Genomic DNA, 17859 nt, shown 5'->3' with positions numbered 1-17859 from the left:
ATAATATATTAGTTAAGTGGTACATTTAGGTAATTAGTTTTGAGATTTCTTCATTCATGAGATTGTCCAAAATCACTCCAATTATTTACTATTATTTACATCACCGGTCACTTAAAATATCATTTAGGTTAGTCTTCAGATATTTTTTTCTCAAAGAGCATGCTGTGTAATTCTTATATGATGTAATATTTAGCACAGTTTCCTCGATTTGCATGACAGGCAATTTGCAGTGCTAAGATTTTGCTAATGTAATATTTGTTTTGCTAAGCAGAAAATTTGCTGAGAAATGTTTTGATGTGGTCCTGTTTGTAAAGATATGTATTTAATGCTATTTAATCTAATGTAAACTCGTAACCATGGCGGTACTAGACTAGCAAATCCCATCTATGTATGAATGAAATTATAACTTTATTTTATTCCACAAACATCTATGAGAGTTCCATCGAGGAAATTGATTCCTAGGCAGTTGACGGCCCTACGTCATGTCACAATAGTCATCATCAACTACTTTGACTGCTAAGAGACGGACGAGTATTAATACCCGTCAAATCTTTCGGGTTTCGCCAGGATAAGTTAAGGGCTAACGCCCTGGCTGATATTAAAATGAAGATTTTAAAATTGAATTCTGACAACTTTCTTCTCATGTGTAAAAATATAAACAATAATATATTTGTATGTAGGTAACGACCCTAGCGACAACTTTTGTTATTATACGTCAAACTTAAAAAAATTAACATCAGACTTTATAAGTCGGTATACTCTATGTATAATTCTGTCTACTCTAGTCATGTGGTCGGCTTATGCCAATTCAATGATAGTTGTAACACAATAGACATAATTACCAGTAGTTCGACTGCAAAGAAACGGACAGGTTTCAATATCTGTCAAATTCGTCGGGTTTCACTAGGATTATGAACGGATTGTGTCTCGCGCTGGCTGATATAATTTATTTTAAAATATTTAAAATAAATATTTCAAAATTGGATTCTGACAATTTTAATCGCATGTGCCAAAACACAAACAACAATACGACCAAAGAGGAATACGTCCATCGAATATGTCATAGTTTTAAATTCGTAGGTAACAAGTTAACAACCCTAGGACGATTTTCGTCATCATAATACGTCAAATTTAAAAATTTCAACATCAGTTCTAAGTCGGCATACTCTATCATTCTGTCTACTCTGGTTGTAATCTGTCTGGATGGGTTTGTAGGTCCGCCATCTGCCTATGAATCAACTTCTCTGATAGTACATTTACAACTTACAAGTGTTTCATGAAGTTTAAACAACTGTTTTCTTTTACTAACTGACGATACGAACAAAGCTTTACTGTCCTGCAAGGATCTTCTCTACAAGTGGCGCTCATAGTTCTTATTTAATATTTTGACAACGCGCCAAAAGATTCTTGTAGGACTGTAAGTCAGAAGTCTGTTGTAAATAGTTTTCATTTGGCTTGTAAGCGCATTTGGCATTTCAAATGGCCAATGGCCAAATGCGTTTACAACGCAAAAGGAAACTCTACGTACTGTCTACCACGTAAAAATCTTTATGGTCAAAGTGCCTAAACCCATTAGGCCGATAATACGCGGCCGAATGATTACGCCTGCAATGCGTTACGCATACGCTATAAAGCGACGTAATTTCGGCATGGTGTATCATCACATTCATCAGTAAAATACATTGCTGGCGTAATCATGCCGAACTTTGGCCGCGTATTCGGCCTAGTGTCTTTAGACTCTAAAGATCTTTGTATCGCAGCATTTAGATGGGATTTATCAATTACCTGGTGTTAGGCAGCAGGCCCTGGGCGTTGAAGTCTCCCGTGGAGTTCCACCGCTTCGTGAGGGTGGTCTGCTGTGTCTGGCTGGACGTGGAATTGTTGCGGGATCTACGGGGTGATATGCACTAGCTACTATGGAGGCGAATGTTGGTTGAAGAGGTCTGAGCAAAGCAAAGAATAATGCCCGATTTCCGACGTATGACAGAAGTTGATGTTTTCACAAGCGCTTTTGATTGGCTAGCATCAAAATATTTACCAATCATCAGCGCGCAGAGCTGTTGAATATCTATTCAAAGACTTTCGGACACTCGGCATTAGTAATGCATCTTCTCAGTCATTATACCGGGAAAATAGGCATAAAACTCTAAATTGACACTTTGGTCAAAGCCTCACGGCTTAGTCTATGTATCTTATCTAGCTTCTGAACAACATTCGCCTGCATAATGTGACTACATGGAGCTAAAGAGCTACATGGAAATATGGTTAAAATATAAGTTACGTAAAGCTATTTTAAAAACTCTAAAAATATACTTAACTGCTAGTTGCTACTGAAATTATACTGCAATTTAAGAAAATATTTTAGCAAAAATATTCAATTAATCGAACTTAATTCAGATGTTTTAGTGTATTATTCCGAGCTAAAAATCAAAATTAAGTTAAAGAAAGACACTGAATGTTACTTTGGAGTTTTAAACTCATGAATCTTTATAACTTACTAGCTGTCCCGGTGAACTTCGTGTCACTATAAAACCTTCCCTGGACTTATATTTTGCTACTTAGACCGAAATGATGTTTTTTTTTTTGTGATGATGAGAAAGTAATTATTGGTATATTTACCATATGTCTTAAGTGTTAGAACAGGAAAATATATAAAATATAGTAGGTTTTGATGCTGAAAATTTGTCAATGTTTAACATAGAATAGTTTATATATTATTAAGTTATAGGAAATTTAACTGTTATTTCAGTTATCTACATATTTTACTACAATTTAAATATATATATATATATATTTATAATTTTATATATATATCTTAATATATATATATATTTCTTGTGTGCGTGTGTATGTGACTGAACTCCTCCTAAACGACTGGACCAATTTTGATGAAATTTTTTGTGTGTGTTCGTGGAGATTCGAGAATGGTTTAGATTTACAGTTTGGTCTACTGGAAAATGTTTTTTCAATTAATTTCTTATTTATAAGGAGTTGTTGATTTTGGAATGTTTTACATTAGATCCGGCGGACGGCGCTATCATCGCATTCAATATTATTATATTTCAATTTTAGTTTGTCCTGACAGATGGTGCTACGATGAATTTGAAAAAAAATTTGTTATTCAATTCATGTGCTGATTAAAATATTAAATAAATAACACATAGGCTACAATTTTAACCGACTTTCAAAATGGGGGAGGTGTTATGTTCGTTTTCTTATATTCAACGATTACTCCGCCGTTTGTTAACCGATTTTCAAAATTTTTCTTTTGGTATATAGGGTATCATCCCAATTTGGTATTATATTCAGAAAAGTGGTGATCTGATGAAGGATCCATAAGTAATCGAGGGAACTCCTCAAATATAGCATATGCTACCAACAAGTAAGATTTTGCACCGAGATATACCTGGTATACCGTGGTTCGGAAGGTGCTGAGAGAATTCCTGATTCTTTATAGATACAAGTTTGGGAGTTTCGGCGTTGTTTTAAGAACAGAAAGCATATGCTACTATGCAAATTACATTCTTCATCATCATCATCATCATCATCACTACCATATTATACCATTTCATAGTCTTTTAGATCGAGACTCGAGTTTGTCAAGCGATAATTAAAAAAAATCTATATCTACCTAATATTATAAACCTGAAGAGTATGTTTGCTTGAACGCGTCAATCTCAGAAACTACAGGTCCGATTTAAAAACTTATCTCAGTGTTAGATAGATCATTTATCGAGTAAGACTCATCATTTATCGAGAAGGTTATATTATATTATTACTCTAAGACTAATACGACAGAAGAAACTCAGGAAAATGTGGGAAAAACGGGGGAAATATTTTTTATGGGAAAATGTACCTACGGATTCTGTAAAATACGCGGGCGAAGCCGCGCGGGACATCTAGTATATATATATATATATATATATATATATATATATATATATATATATATATATATATATATATATATATATATTTTTTTTTTTTTTTTTTTTTTTGACTTGTAATTTTATATCGTGTGTTTAGGTTAATAATCTTCAAAATATTATTAATTTTTTGATTGAATCTGATTATTGTTGAATTAAATAATAATAAGATACATAAAATGGTGAATAAATATATAAATTATATTATATATAATTTTTGTCATTTAATTTTCGGGCTTTCAAAGACCCCAGGTGACCCAAGATAAAATATACAGTATAGGCAAACATGGACAGTGGACTCTTACTAATAAAAAACTTTCATCCACGGCGTGTGGACTTACGCTATCTTTGTCTGTCAAGTGGCTCTTTCAACGTGTCAGATAAAGACAGCAATGTTGCTATATAACTTATGCATGTAGATTATCGTATGCTTGATGTAAACATTGTTCATTAATAAGAGGATATGACTATATAGGTAGTGTTTGCCATACCAATATTCCATCTTTTTTGCTAGTAATCACTCATACGCAGGTAATGAAGCAAAAAATAAACGACGGATCACTATGCGATGATAATTACTATAATAGTTGTGACTTGTGGTTGGCTTTGGATAATTATTCGCAACAATTAAAAACTCTTTAGACATTTTCGTGTATTTAACGATCCTAAAATGGCCAGGAGTCGTATTGTAACTTTATACCTCATAGGAAACTTAGATACTATTAATGACTAGTACTGTCATTAGACTATGTTCTATGCTCAGAAGAGTTCTCAGAATGGGTCTTTAATATAAACGCGTCGTCACACATAATATCGTAATGCAGGCAAATGAGACAGTTAGAGTAATCAAAGCGACATTCGAGGTAAGATAATCGGGACCCAGATCGCCGGCTTTCTTATCCCTTAGCCTAGATAGATATCACCTGGTGTCACTTCAATAGCGCCTGTACAGTTGTTACCACTGTCACTGCTAGTGGCTACACTAGATTTGCAGTAGGAAATAGGAATGTGCGATAACACGTAAACATTAATTCAAAAAGTCTAAGTAGCAGGGGCTAGCTATATTAATCTTGGTGCGTCCATGCAACAAGAATTCTTAGCTTATTTTAAAGAGTGCTTCTAGAATCTAAGCTTGTTGACCGAAACGAGAAACAATGTGCTAGTATATAGGAAGTCTTTAGCTCGCTTAGGCCGGTATAAATAGTCAGTACTCAAGATGCATCACGCGGTTCGCCTCTATGGTTGGTCCAAAATTTGACAGCCAACCAATCACAGAGCCTGAACCGTGTCTTGAGACCGAGATGCATCTTGAGTACTGACTATTTATACCGGCTTTAGTGCCTTTGCCTACGAGAGTGACATCAAGAGTTATTGCACCTGTTGTTTGCATACTTCTGCTCGTCTAGTATCTGTGACTTGTGTCACTCTTTTCTCGTTTGTCTGTGTCTCACTTGTGCTCCCCTAGTACCTGTAGGGCGTGACGTGGAGGGGCGCGGGGGTGGCGCGCGGGGAGGGGGAGGGCGCCGGCGACAGCGACGACGACGACGCCGGCGAGTCCGACTGCAGGGAGCCTGTTGACTGGTGCTGCGGCCCGCGTCTGAAAGTGAAAGAAACTGGGGGTTATTTGATGGTCATTTGGATCTAAAACCTAAAAAGATAGGAGGGAAAGAGGGAGTTCTAAGAAAAAACGTAGTAGTAATGCACGGCCAGCCGACAACATTTATAATTTTTATAACGAAGGCCGCAGTATTTCAGGAATCCTTATTGAGAATGTAGCCACTTCTGACGATTCTAAGCTAAAATGGTCATAACAGAATTATAGTTTTAAGGTTGAGCATTCTTAAATGATGAGGCAATTGGCAAACACCATTATAATATCTAATATTGTGACGCTAGGCTGATTATTCTCAGCAGAGCATCACCATAATAATATGCCTCTAGTCTTAAGACCTCTAGGCTTATTATAAGTTATAAGTCTGCGAATTTTTTTAAGGTCAACCACGACTGCCTCAACTCACCTCTGTTGCAGAGTGGAGGTGTTTGAGCCATAGCTGGAGGTGCGTTTGACCGTCTCCCGATACGACGGCTGCCGCAGTCGCAGCTCGCGTGTTGGTGTGCTGGAGGTAGCTGTAAGTAGTAGATGAAAATGGAGATTTAAACATGGTGCTTAAACATGACTAAAATACTTAAAATTAGAAAGTATAGTATGCATTTTAAGTGGTTAAAAGAAGAGGGAGGTTAAACATTAGGGTGACTGTACGTCTTAGCAGAGACCAGTATATTTATTACTCTATGGTCTTAGAAAGTGTTGAACTGTAATTGGAACATTTCTCCTGGCAATAGAACTGCATTTTTTAACTTTGTGTAAGTTCCTTGCCTAATTTACTTGCTAAGTTTAATGAGGGACACGACATGGGAGTTGTTGACACTGTCCTTCAAATCATTTCAATGTGACGATTACAGTGACTACAGGAACTCATGCTCTTTGATGCTATCTTTGTCTTATTCATTGGAAAAGGCACTTGACAAACAAACACAGCCTTATATTATATACTTAATACTACTGTGTACGCACTACGCATTGCCATTTCAGAAGCTTTTACCCTGGAAACTGATAGACGGAAACTGTCTAAAATCGGGATGGTTGATGCTCGTTCGGGGAGGCCTACGTCCAAATAATGATTATGATGTTTCTGGGTAAGTACCTGTATAGGTGCCGTTGCGCTGCGCGGGCGGCGGCGGTCGGCCCTCCAACGCGTTGAGGCGGCGCAGGACGTCAGCCAGCGTGGAGCGCAGACACAGCAGCTCCTCGGCCTGCCGCGAGCATCGCGCCTCCAGCTCGCCCACGCGCGCCGCCAGCCCCGACCCCTCGCCCTCTAGCATCTCATCTGGAATGGAAAATGTCCTCATAAGTATCACGAAATCTTTCATCAATCAAACGAGCAAACGGGTCACCTGATGGAAAGCAAAAACGCGTCGGACACTCGCAAGTCGCAACATCAGAAGAGTTGCAGGTGCGTTGCCAGATCTGTGTGTGGCAATAAGTTACCGAAAAACGCACAGCGCAAGACTACCACTCATCCAGGTGATGAGGATTGCATATTTCTGGTCATACACCTATGGTGTACTTTCGGAAGATATTGATGTCGTATTCAAAGTGTGAAACAAAAGTGTCTTGTGGACAGTGCACAGACAAGTGGCCGCTGGAAAGCAGCCGAAACGTCGAGACCCGGGAATGAGATAAGTGCTACAAAATCCGTAGACGCTCAAAGTACTATGAAGAATATTTAAGTAAACGTATATCAGAGTATTTAAGTAAGTGAGCAAAATTGATATCTCCAATGGCATTGTTTTAACTATTCTGAAGGTGGAAAGATTGGTTCTGCTGTAAGTTGTAACTGGCAGGTCGGAGAATCAAACAATGAACGCTATGACAGTCGCAATGCGGCGGCGGAAAGAATGCAAATCGGCATTGTTAAATACGATTTTCTAGATTACCTCATACCAAAACGTATTATTATTATTTGTGAACAAAACTACTATGATGTTTTGATATATTATGTAATGCGTTATGATGAGATGATGAGGAGCAAAATACTTTCTGGTAATAATATTATATATAAAAATGGATTTTCAAATGTGTTAGTCACGCTAAAACTCGAAAACGGCTGAGCGGATTGGGCTGATTTTAGTCTTAAAATAACCCTTGAAGTCCAGGGAAGGTTTTAAAGTTACACGAAGTTCACCGGGACAGCTAGTCTTATATATAAAAATTGATTTTCAAATGTGTTAGTCGCGCTGAAACTCGAAAACGGCTGAACGGATTGGGCTGATTTTAGTCTTAAAATATTCGTAGAAATCCAGGGAAGGTTTTAAAGTGACATGAAGTTCACCGGGACAGCTAGTAAAATTTTTAGCGAAAAGCAATTTTATACTATTAGTAGTAGAAAATTACTTTTCAGTAAAGAGATTTTGAGCTAAAGCAATGGGGGAGACAGTGGACCAAAAAACGATTATGTAAATATTCAAAGGAAAGAGCAAAGTAGATCTTAGGTGAAATACCTACGTTTATCGAAAAGATCTACTTTGCTCTTTCCTTTTACGTTCTTATTATTTCCAAAACGATTGTATAAGACGAGTTAAATACAATTTAACCTTTTAGTGACCGCAGACAACCTTATAAGGTGCAATTACACGTTTACGGCATATTACCTTATCTTTTAAAGAAATTAAAATCAAGATTTACTACCTTTCTGAAGTTCAAAACGTTTACGGGCTACGCGTCGCATTCAATTTTACACTGCGGTATTATTGAACTTTTAGGGTGAAACCAATCGAGCGTAATTTGTGAGTAGTGGGTCGCAGAATTTCGGCTGGCAGAAATTCTGCTGCATTCAGTTTCATACAAAAGTCTTGTTAGATTCACACGGGCGTAATTTTGTGAGTCATGATTTGTATGAAAAGATATTTATGCGGCAGAAATTCTGCGACTTACGACTCACAAAATTACGCTCGTTCGGCTTCACCCTTAGGAGAATATTTATGTTCTTATAGAAACAGACAAACAAACAGCGAAGTCATTGCAATAGAGTCCCGTTTTTACTTTGGGCAAGGAACCCTAAAAAGGAGAAAACTCCATCTAACCCATCATTGTTATTATACTATGTTGACGCGGACGAAGTCGCGGGCAACAGTTAGTATTCTTATAGAAGCAGAGACACTCGTGGTAGCCCTGAAAAATGTATAGTTAGCATTTTAGTCTAACCTGAGAAATTAGAGCTAGAATTTCATAAGAAGGAATGTGTGATAATGTTGTATTATTCTTGAAAACGTGTACACGAAAAATATGTAGACTTTATATGGGCTAGGTCTCATATAACATGTATAATAAAATGTAGACTATATGGGCTAGGTCTCAATATCGTTAACATAGGTTATGTAGGTTGCCGGCCGGTCATATTATGATTTCGCAACACGACTAGCCCGTATGTCGCACTATGACAAGGACACACCTTCTAATTACACAGATATGTTCTACTAATGACAAGTTTCCGAGGTATTTGACAGGAATTTATCCATTGAACAGAGCTGTTGATTGGGTGGTATTTTTACGTTTAGAGAAAAAACGCTAGTTATTTAACTCCTGTTAAAAAACTTGAAAAAAAAAACCGGGCACTTGATTAACAAGTAAAACTGGTGCCCCTTGGGCACTCAAGTTCATAACCAGCAGTTTCTATGATGGGTCATAAAAACGTGTTCATAATCAGTAGCGTGAGAGACTGTTGGCTATGAACTTGCTTAAGATATTTATAGCCAACAGTACGCGAATTAAAGATACAAAATTCTAAGTATTCCACAACAGCACTATACTCACGCCAGGCAGCATAGACGTCGTTCATGGTGTCCCCGGGCGAGTCGCTGGCCCGGGAACTCCTGGACTCGTGGCTGTCCATCGCGAATGTTTACACCATTTTTGACTTAAGCAGTTCAGCAGCACCAGTTTTGCTTATCACAGTTTTGCTCGTTGGTTAAGTCCGCTCATCACAGCGTTGCATACTAGGTAGTTTCGCTTATAACAGCTCTGCTCATGCCTCACTGGTCAGTTCTGCTTATTGCCATTGCTTAGGCCCAGCTTAGTTTAACACGAAATTGCCTCTTGCTTAAGTTCGTTTATGCATATTCGTTTTGCTCACTGATTAGTTCCAGTTATCACAACATTGCTTACTGGTAAAGTTCACTGATCACAAAATTGTCACATCAACTTAAATGTGTTTATAATACCTTTCAGCTCACTGCTTCAGCATTGATGACTGATCAATTTGCTCTCTATCTGCATTGCTCTATTAATTTTTACTTTGCTCATTCGTTTATTTAGTCCATCACATCAATCATAAACTCTCACCAGGATTAAAAAGTCTTTTCGTTGTAAATTTGTAGTCAGTTATAAGTCTTTATTACAGTTAATTTCACTAAATGGATAGAAAGTTATTAATCTTCAATATTAAATGGTTTGTTTAGTATAATATTCAAATTGATCTGAGCTAACTCTATCATTTATTTAAGGCATGATATTAAAAACTTATAAAAGTTGCCAATTTAGTTAAAATCCACTAATCATATAAGCGAAAGTTATGATAATATATTTACAATCGACTGCAATATTTCTTAACCTGACACGACTCTGTTGAAAATATAATAATAATATCTATAGACGCTTTACACCACGTCAGTCTGGCCCCGTGCTAAGTACCTGAAGTACTTGTGTTACAGGTACCAGACAACGGAAATATATTTAATACTTTTATACTATACATATATTTAAGATTCTTATTATATGATACACATATATTTTAATACACATCCATGACCCAGAAATTTTTTGAAAACTTTTTATTCCGTCGGCGGGATTCGAATCCGCGACCTGAGCTACCAACAGCCCACCAACTGAGCCACAGAGGTCGTTAAAAAATAGAAACTTTAGTCAGTTAAAGTTCAACTAGTCAGTTAAAGTTTTACTGACGCCCGTTTTCAGCAATACCTAAACCAAGGAAACCTTTTCATAAACCTTTGTAAACCGCCAATAAGTCAAGGCCTGAGGTGCTGATATAAATATTGGTGAAAATGTATCTATCCTTAACAACCACTAGGAAATATGTAACGCTAAAGAGCGATTGGTGAATACGGCCACTATTAAACCTTATTTATGCCCGTTTTCGTCAAATTTCATTTATGGAGATAATAGTGTTAAAAATATATCTAATATCTATCACCATTCACCATCCGAGGCAAACTTCCACTTGACATTAGAAAGTGAAATTATGCAAAATAAGTGTAAAGTGTAGATTTAAGTCACTTACAAGTGACAAGTGACAGTTTCCACTTGTAGTTCATGGTAAGTGAGTACTTATCAATGGTGTACCCTAAACTTTCTACGAAAGTCACTTAGCATAAGTATTCTTCGCGTATCCTTATCTATGTGTACTATATTGTGAAAAGAAAGTTTTGTTAGTTTGCATTGAATGTGCTCCGAAACTGACCGAAACTATTTATTTTGATGTGCACAGATATAGAGCATATTATCGAATTAAAACATATATTAATATACATGACAAGAAAGAACTGTATAGGCTATTTTTGAAGTCTTTAAAGATTTGTTCAAAATGACTTGATGTTCGTGTTTCTTTATGCTGTTTATTTTTTATGTTTCCTCGCTGGTTTCTTCTAATTTAATACCTTAGGGAGCAGTTTAGCCTTCGACGTAGGCGTGTGTAAGGTGTATTTTAACTGCTAATGCAAATTTAACGATACTTTGAGGCCTAACCGACCGTGACCTCGCAAGTTTAAGGCAGTCAAAGCAAACTTTACCTCAAGTTTGGAATAGCTTTGATTGCCTAATGCTGATTGCGTATGGTGATTTCATTCCTATAACACCTCCGGTTATGTAGAGTTAACATGCACGAGTCCGACGTAATGATCTTTTTGACCAATGGTAATTTAGAGTTTTCATGAACATGGCTGAAATAGCACGAGTTTTTTGACAATTAACATGTAACGTAGTCCTATAATTATAAACAAATACCTAATAATAATAGCTCCCACACCGGTTTCGTTTCATTGAAACCAGGCCAGCTACGCAGGAGTAATATTATAGTGCGCAAGTGTGTGCGCAGTACACAAGAGCACTCTCTTTTCCTTTACTCTCATAACCCAGCGGGACGGAAGACCGACACGAAGGCGAGAGATCAGTCGCAGGACCGACTTTTTATATGCCCATCCGACGCATGTATCATCTCACTTGTTAGACAATCAAACTAACATGTTTCCAACGCGGGAATCGAACCCACGACATCCGAGTCAAGAGCCGCGCTCTTTACCACTAGACCACGGAGGCGTTGTTGAGGAGTCATATAAACAAAGCTGACATAGCCTCGACCCGTGCTAATGTAGTTCATAACCATGGTTCATATCGACTTTTTCAATGAATCGGGGGTTAGGATACAAGAGCTGTGTCATGATCTTTTTGACCCATGCTAATGTAGGGTTAGCATGCAAGCGTGTAAAGTAATCTGATCTCTTGAGTTGTGACCCTATGTAACGCGGGTCTGACACGAACAAATACAGGGTCAGAAAACAACGGGTGTTTGACCCCAACGGAACATGTAAATATTGTAACTGTATTGTAATAACCATTGTGTTTTTATGAGAATTTATGTAAGAACAGAGCATTCCGTTGTAAAAAACACAAGATTTTATTTCACAATCAAGATTTTTTTAACTCTGCTTTAGAGGACTGTTAACTCTAACTTTAGTGTTATGAACTTCTTGTTTATCGATTTATCATTAAAAATTAAAATACAAAGCTGTTTTGTCCTTATGGAGACTCACTATTTCTTAGTCTTAGTACTAGTTTTACTTTTTTAACGCTCAACGAATACCCCTAAGTTTGTATCTCTAAGTTTGAGGAAAACATGAACACACAGTAAGTTTTCTACCCGAAACAGAATGGTGTTGTCAGTTTGATTTGATCCATAGTATGGTGACACAAACAGACAAACAGACTCTATGTGTCTATCGCAACCCCCAAACAGTCGGAACTCTCTTGATGTTTTTACTTTTTAACTCTAATTCATCATTATCAGCTTCTTTTTCACCTTCAAGTTTTCTAAAACGTTTTTATAAGGTCACATCTTTATTGTTGTAGCGATGAACTATCCACACGCGAGAACATAATAAGCGTAATGATCCCATGGTGAAAGCCGTGGGACTGGGATCCGCTGATAGAGACATTATGCCTTCAAATGGCGGAGCGTTTGGTAAGAAATTAAGAAATTTGTGCCCTTTTACACGCCTTGTATTTTTTGGTACTGGCCATTAATTAGCCATCATGAGACAAGGTGTCAATCGACAATGTATGCGTATTGCTTGTCCGTTCGCAAATGCCTAAAATTGGCCATCATGGTGAAAGGCATGTGGTCCATCGACAAAACATGCGACTACGCCATCCGAAATATAAGAGCGAGACTGACCTTATTGACCACAAAAATACAGTAACATGTCTGTTGTAAGTCAAAACAAGACGAGATGAGAAAAATCGTGAGAATCTAGAGTCCTGACTACGCACCCCTTCGGTGAAAAGAATCCTCGAGGGAGTGCATAGATTTTTGAGTCCTCACTCCTCATTCCTTGGTTTTATGGTATTCTTAAAGTAATATGAGTACAAGATAAGAATGCCATTCTTTTTAAAGGCATCGTTCTTAATAAAGACGTTTTACAAAGACTTTGAGTGGACCTGCAGTTGATAGTAATGATGGATTAAAGGTCAAAAGAAAAATGTAACCTTTCGGTAAAAGCGATTGGAGATTTGCAAATGTCGGGTTATTTTTACCACGAGGCCCGGGGTAATAAAAACCCGAGTAACCGACCGGTCGCGAAACCGGTTACAGCGTAACCAAGTTACGATGAAGATATGGACAAAAATGTTGATAACAAAGGTGGATTTGGCAAGGTCATTGCCACTATTGTAGCTTCTTCTTGCAGATAATACACACATAAAACATGATAAAACAAACATAAAATGATAGCTGTTTTATTAAGTTGGCAGCTGTTATGTGCAACAATAAGAAGTATAATATGGTTACAACAAATTTTAGTTAGAAATCTTTTTAACCACATCTGACAAAATAATAATCAAATAATCGGCCAAGTGCGAGTTGGACTTGCGCGCGAAGGGTTCCGTACCATTATAGAACGAAAATTGGAAAAATCTGCCGCCATCTGCTTAAGAATTAACATTTCTGGAGTCTAGAACATATTATTTCATAGCCTTCCAAAACATTAACTAGGTATTATACAATGACGCAATGATGATACCAAATGTAAAATTTTGATAGAACGTGATAGGTTTAACAAAGACATCAATCTGAATTCCACTGGTGTGCTATGGCATCAACATCCTTATAGACTGACACAGCAGAGGTTAGCTAAGGAGTAAGGACTAAGGAGTCATGAGGATATCTTCAGGTGATTAAAGCCGTCGTTGATATTATCAAACTCACTCACTAGGCGAAACACAGCGCAAGCGCTGTTTCACGCCTGTTTTGTGTGAGAACGTGGTATATCTCCGGTCGAGCCGGCCCATTCGTGCCGAAGCATGGCTCTCCCACGTATAAATATAAATATGCCCTCTCCCACGTATAAATATGCCCTAAAAATATAATTCATATTATTAGGGCATCTTCTTCAACCCAGTGGCATTATGAAAGAACAGGAGGGTGTGACTACAAACTGCAGGTAACACTTTAGAATACTATAGTGGCATTAGATCTTATTTTGGCAACGAGCCAAAAGAGCCTTATCTAAGAGCTACACAAATAAGACGCTTGTGTAGTTGTAACTCTACATTCTACCACTCTTCGTATAATAACAAATACCCAAGTTAAACTGCAATCCTAAAAATGTTGTAGACAGTAGTAAATAACAATAACTATGGAAGTAAATAACGAAGCTAAGAACAATAAAAATCCCCACACAATGAACACATAAATGATAAACGCGTATGAGACAATCCGCTTGGGCAATGTTTATTTATACAGATGGACGATAAGACAACAAACGCCGCTATCGCAATCACTGTCACAATGCTGGATGATGACGTCATAATAATGGCCGCCAACTGCAATTACTGGATAGTGGAGAAACAAGAGCAGCTCAGCATGACCATTGTACGCAAAAGTATAGGAATACTGACATACTTTAGGGACTAAATGACAGATAACCTTTGTCAATCTATCACTTTAGAATCTTCCATGGAAATAAACTTTTCTGTAGTTGCTGCTTAGCATGCAGAAACTGCTTGGTACGGTCATTGAAACTTTGTGCCGTCTCCCGCTTTGTATGAGGAGGGAAATTGAAATTCTTTCTCATATTTTTTTCTGATTAATTTCGTTGCGGGTCCCAAGATAGTTTTAGCATGTCCCTCGGACTCCCTGAGATCATATCAAAGGCCAAAGGGTTTTCGTGGTGGGATACCGCTGTCGATCCTAGCGACACAGGAGATACAGCGGTGGGAATATATGATGGGCCAAAGCCCAAATTATTATACAACACAATCATTTTCTCATTGTGAGTAGTCATTAGTCAACCTACTCCAGAACTATATAGAGTAAGAGATAGGGGCAACCACACCTTCGTCTGTTGACAGTGATTTTTTTAATAAGGGGGTAAACGAGCAATAGGGTCACCTGATGGAAAGCAACTACCGTCGCTTTCCATCCGAAGAAGAGCTGCAGTTGCGTTGCTAGCATTTTAAGAGGCAATACCCTCTCTTCTTGAAGGTTTTCAAATCGTATTGGTCCAGAAATACTACTGATGACAGTTTTCTTTTTATTGGTTCCCTGTAACTTGACATGCCGATTGTCGCGTGCTGTTCGCATTGAAAAACTACTCAATGGATGCCATTATACTGTGTACTTGTGTAGTGTATAGTCAATAGTGTATAGTCATGACACGAAAGCACTGGCACAATAGTTGGCACGTTTCTGTTAATCAATTTCACTTGAAAATGAATATGTGAGTTTTGTCAGTACAGAATAAAAAAAAATAAGGTTATTGATAAAATTTGATTCATTTTCGTAAGGCATATGCTATATTTTGCCGTTACACCATTTGTTTCTCACGCGACGACCGTCATTTTACCTCAGTCAAAACTCTTTCTCGTCCTTTTTACATATTTCTATCTCCCTGAAGATGAAGTATCCTATGTCCTTTCCACAGATATTTCGGGATTAAATGAACTAGAACTTAGTTCATGTAATCCCGAAAAATTCTAAGTAAAACATACTTGTCGCTTATTGTTTTATCTTTTTAGTTTTAACTTTATGTAGTTTTATCAGTTATTGCTCTAGTTTCAATGAACTATGAACCTAAACAAAAACCGGCCTTCAAGTAAAGGAGGTTGGCAATTCGCCAAACATTGTCTCACACAGGCAGAACGATATTTAAAATATATAGCACTAGATGTCCTGCGCGGCTTCGCCCGCGTAAATTAGGAATTTTACAGAAACGTACATTTTCCCATAAAAAATATTTCCCCCGTTTTTCCCACATTTTCCTGAGTTTCTTCGGTCATATTAGTCTTAGCGTGGTCTTACTCGATAAATGATCTAACACTGAGATAAGATAGCTTATAGTCTTACTCGATAAATTATCTATCTAACACTGAGATAAGTTTTTAAATCAGACCTGTAGTTCCTGAGATTGACGCGTTGAAGCAAACATACTATTCAGGTTTATAATAAGATAGGTATAGATTTTTTTAATTATCGCTTGACAAACTCGAGTCTTGATCTAAAAGACTATGAAATGGTATAATATGGTAGTGATGATGAGATGATGATTATGATGATGATGATGAATGTAATTTGCATAGTAGCATATGCTTTCTGTTCTTAAAACAACGCTGAAACTCCCAAACTTGTATCTATTAAGAATCAGGAGTTCTCTCAGCACCTTCCGAACCACGGTATACCAGGTATATCTCGGTGCAAAATCTTACTTGGTAGCATATGCTTAGAATACTTCTCACAAAACCGAAGTCATCACATGATTCCCTATAAGTTTTGAGGAGTTCCCTTGATTACTTATGGATCCTTCATCAGATTACCACTTTTGTAAATATAATACCAAATTGGGATGATACCCTATATACCAAAAGAAAAATTTTGAAAATCGGTTAGCAAACGGCGGAGTAATCGTTGAATATAAGAAAACGAACATAACACCTCCCCCATTTTGAAAGTCAGTTAAAATTGTAGCCTATGTGTTATTCTGATGTATAAGCTATATTATTGTAAAGTTTCATTTAAATCCGTTCAGTAGTTTTTGCGTGAAAGAGTAACAAACATCCATACATCCACACATCCATACATCCAAACAAACTTTCGCCTTTATAACATTAGTAGGATTACACACTCTTTACAAAAAGGTACATCCAGTTTGACAATGGAAAAATTGACTTTGACATTACATAATAAGTTATACTAGATGTCCCGCGCGGCTTCGCCCGCGTAAATTAGGAATTTTACAGAAACCGTACATTTTCCCATAAAAAATAGCTTATGTCCCTACTCCCTTCACTTGGTCTACTCCAGTAGTTCGTAATTTCTAATATTTCCCCCGTTTTTCCCACATTTTCCTGCATTTCTTCGGTCGTATTAGTCTTAGCCTGATAATATATAGCCTATAGTCTTACTCGATAATCATTTATCGAGCTATCTAACACTGAAATAAGTTTTTAAATGGGACCTGTAGTTCCTGAGATTAACGCGTTCAAGCAAACATACTCTTCAAGTTTATAGTATTAGGTAGGTATAATTTTTTTTAATTATCGTTTGACAAACTCGAGTCTCGATCTAAAAGACTATGAATAGTACCAATAACAGGGTCATAGGCTCATAAGTCATAACCATGGGACGATGCATGGTATAATATGGTAGTGATGATAATGATGATGATGAATGTGATTTGCACAGTAGCATATGCTTTCCGTTCTTAAAACAACGCCGAAACTCCCAAACTTGTATCTATAAAGAATCAGGAGTTCTCTTAGGAACTTCCGAACCACGGTATACCATACCTCGGTGCAAAATCTTACTTGTTGGTAGCATATGCTTAGAATACTTCTCACGAAACCGAAGTCACCACATATTTCCCTAAAAATTTTGTGGAGTTCCCTCGATTACTTATGGATCCTTCATCAGATCACCGCTTTTGTGAATATAATACCAAATTGGGATGATACCCTATATACCAAAAGAAAAATTATGAAAATCGGTTAACAAACGGCGGAGTAATCGTTGAACATAAGAAAACGAACATAACACCTCCCCCATTTTGAAAGTCGGTTAAAATTGTAGCCTATGTGTTATTCTGATGT

The 17859-nt window shown here is 37.3% G+C and overlaps 1 protein-coding gene across 2 annotated transcripts in view; it reads right to left on the bottom strand.

Moving 5' to 3' along the window:
• LOC121734836 (echinoderm microtubule-associated protein-like 2) overlaps positions 1 to 17859 on the bottom strand; it is a 79330-nt gene that overhangs the window by 22535 nt on the left and 38936 nt on the right. The window contains exons 1-5 of one of the 2 annotated variants that reach the window (XM_042125462.1): positions 9301 to 9848; positions 6632 to 6814; positions 5945 to 6053; positions 5395 to 5523; positions 1786 to 1890 (exon numbers count right to left, since the gene is read on the bottom strand). In XM_042125462.1, coding sequence (XP_041981396.1) covers positions 1786 to 1890; positions 5395 to 5523; positions 5945 to 6053; positions 6632 to 6814; positions 9301 to 9379 — 605 coding nt within the window. In that variant the 5' untranslated portion in view covers positions 9380 to 9848. Of the gene's footprint in view, positions 1 to 1785; positions 1891 to 5394; positions 5524 to 5944; positions 6054 to 6631; positions 6815 to 9300; positions 9849 to 17859 lie in introns of those variants that run through there. The other variant, XM_042125463.1, reaches the window with a different exon arrangement.

Source organism: Aricia agestis, chromosome 16 (assembly GCF_905147365.1).
Source record: "Aricia agestis chromosome 16, ilAriAges1.1, whole genome shotgun sequence".
In the NCBI taxonomy this organism is placed as follows: Eukaryota; Metazoa; Arthropoda; class Insecta; order Lepidoptera; family Lycaenidae; genus Aricia; species Aricia agestis.
Note: the sequence above shows the minus strand (reverse complement) of the source record. Positions and strands in the feature narration are given on the sequence as shown.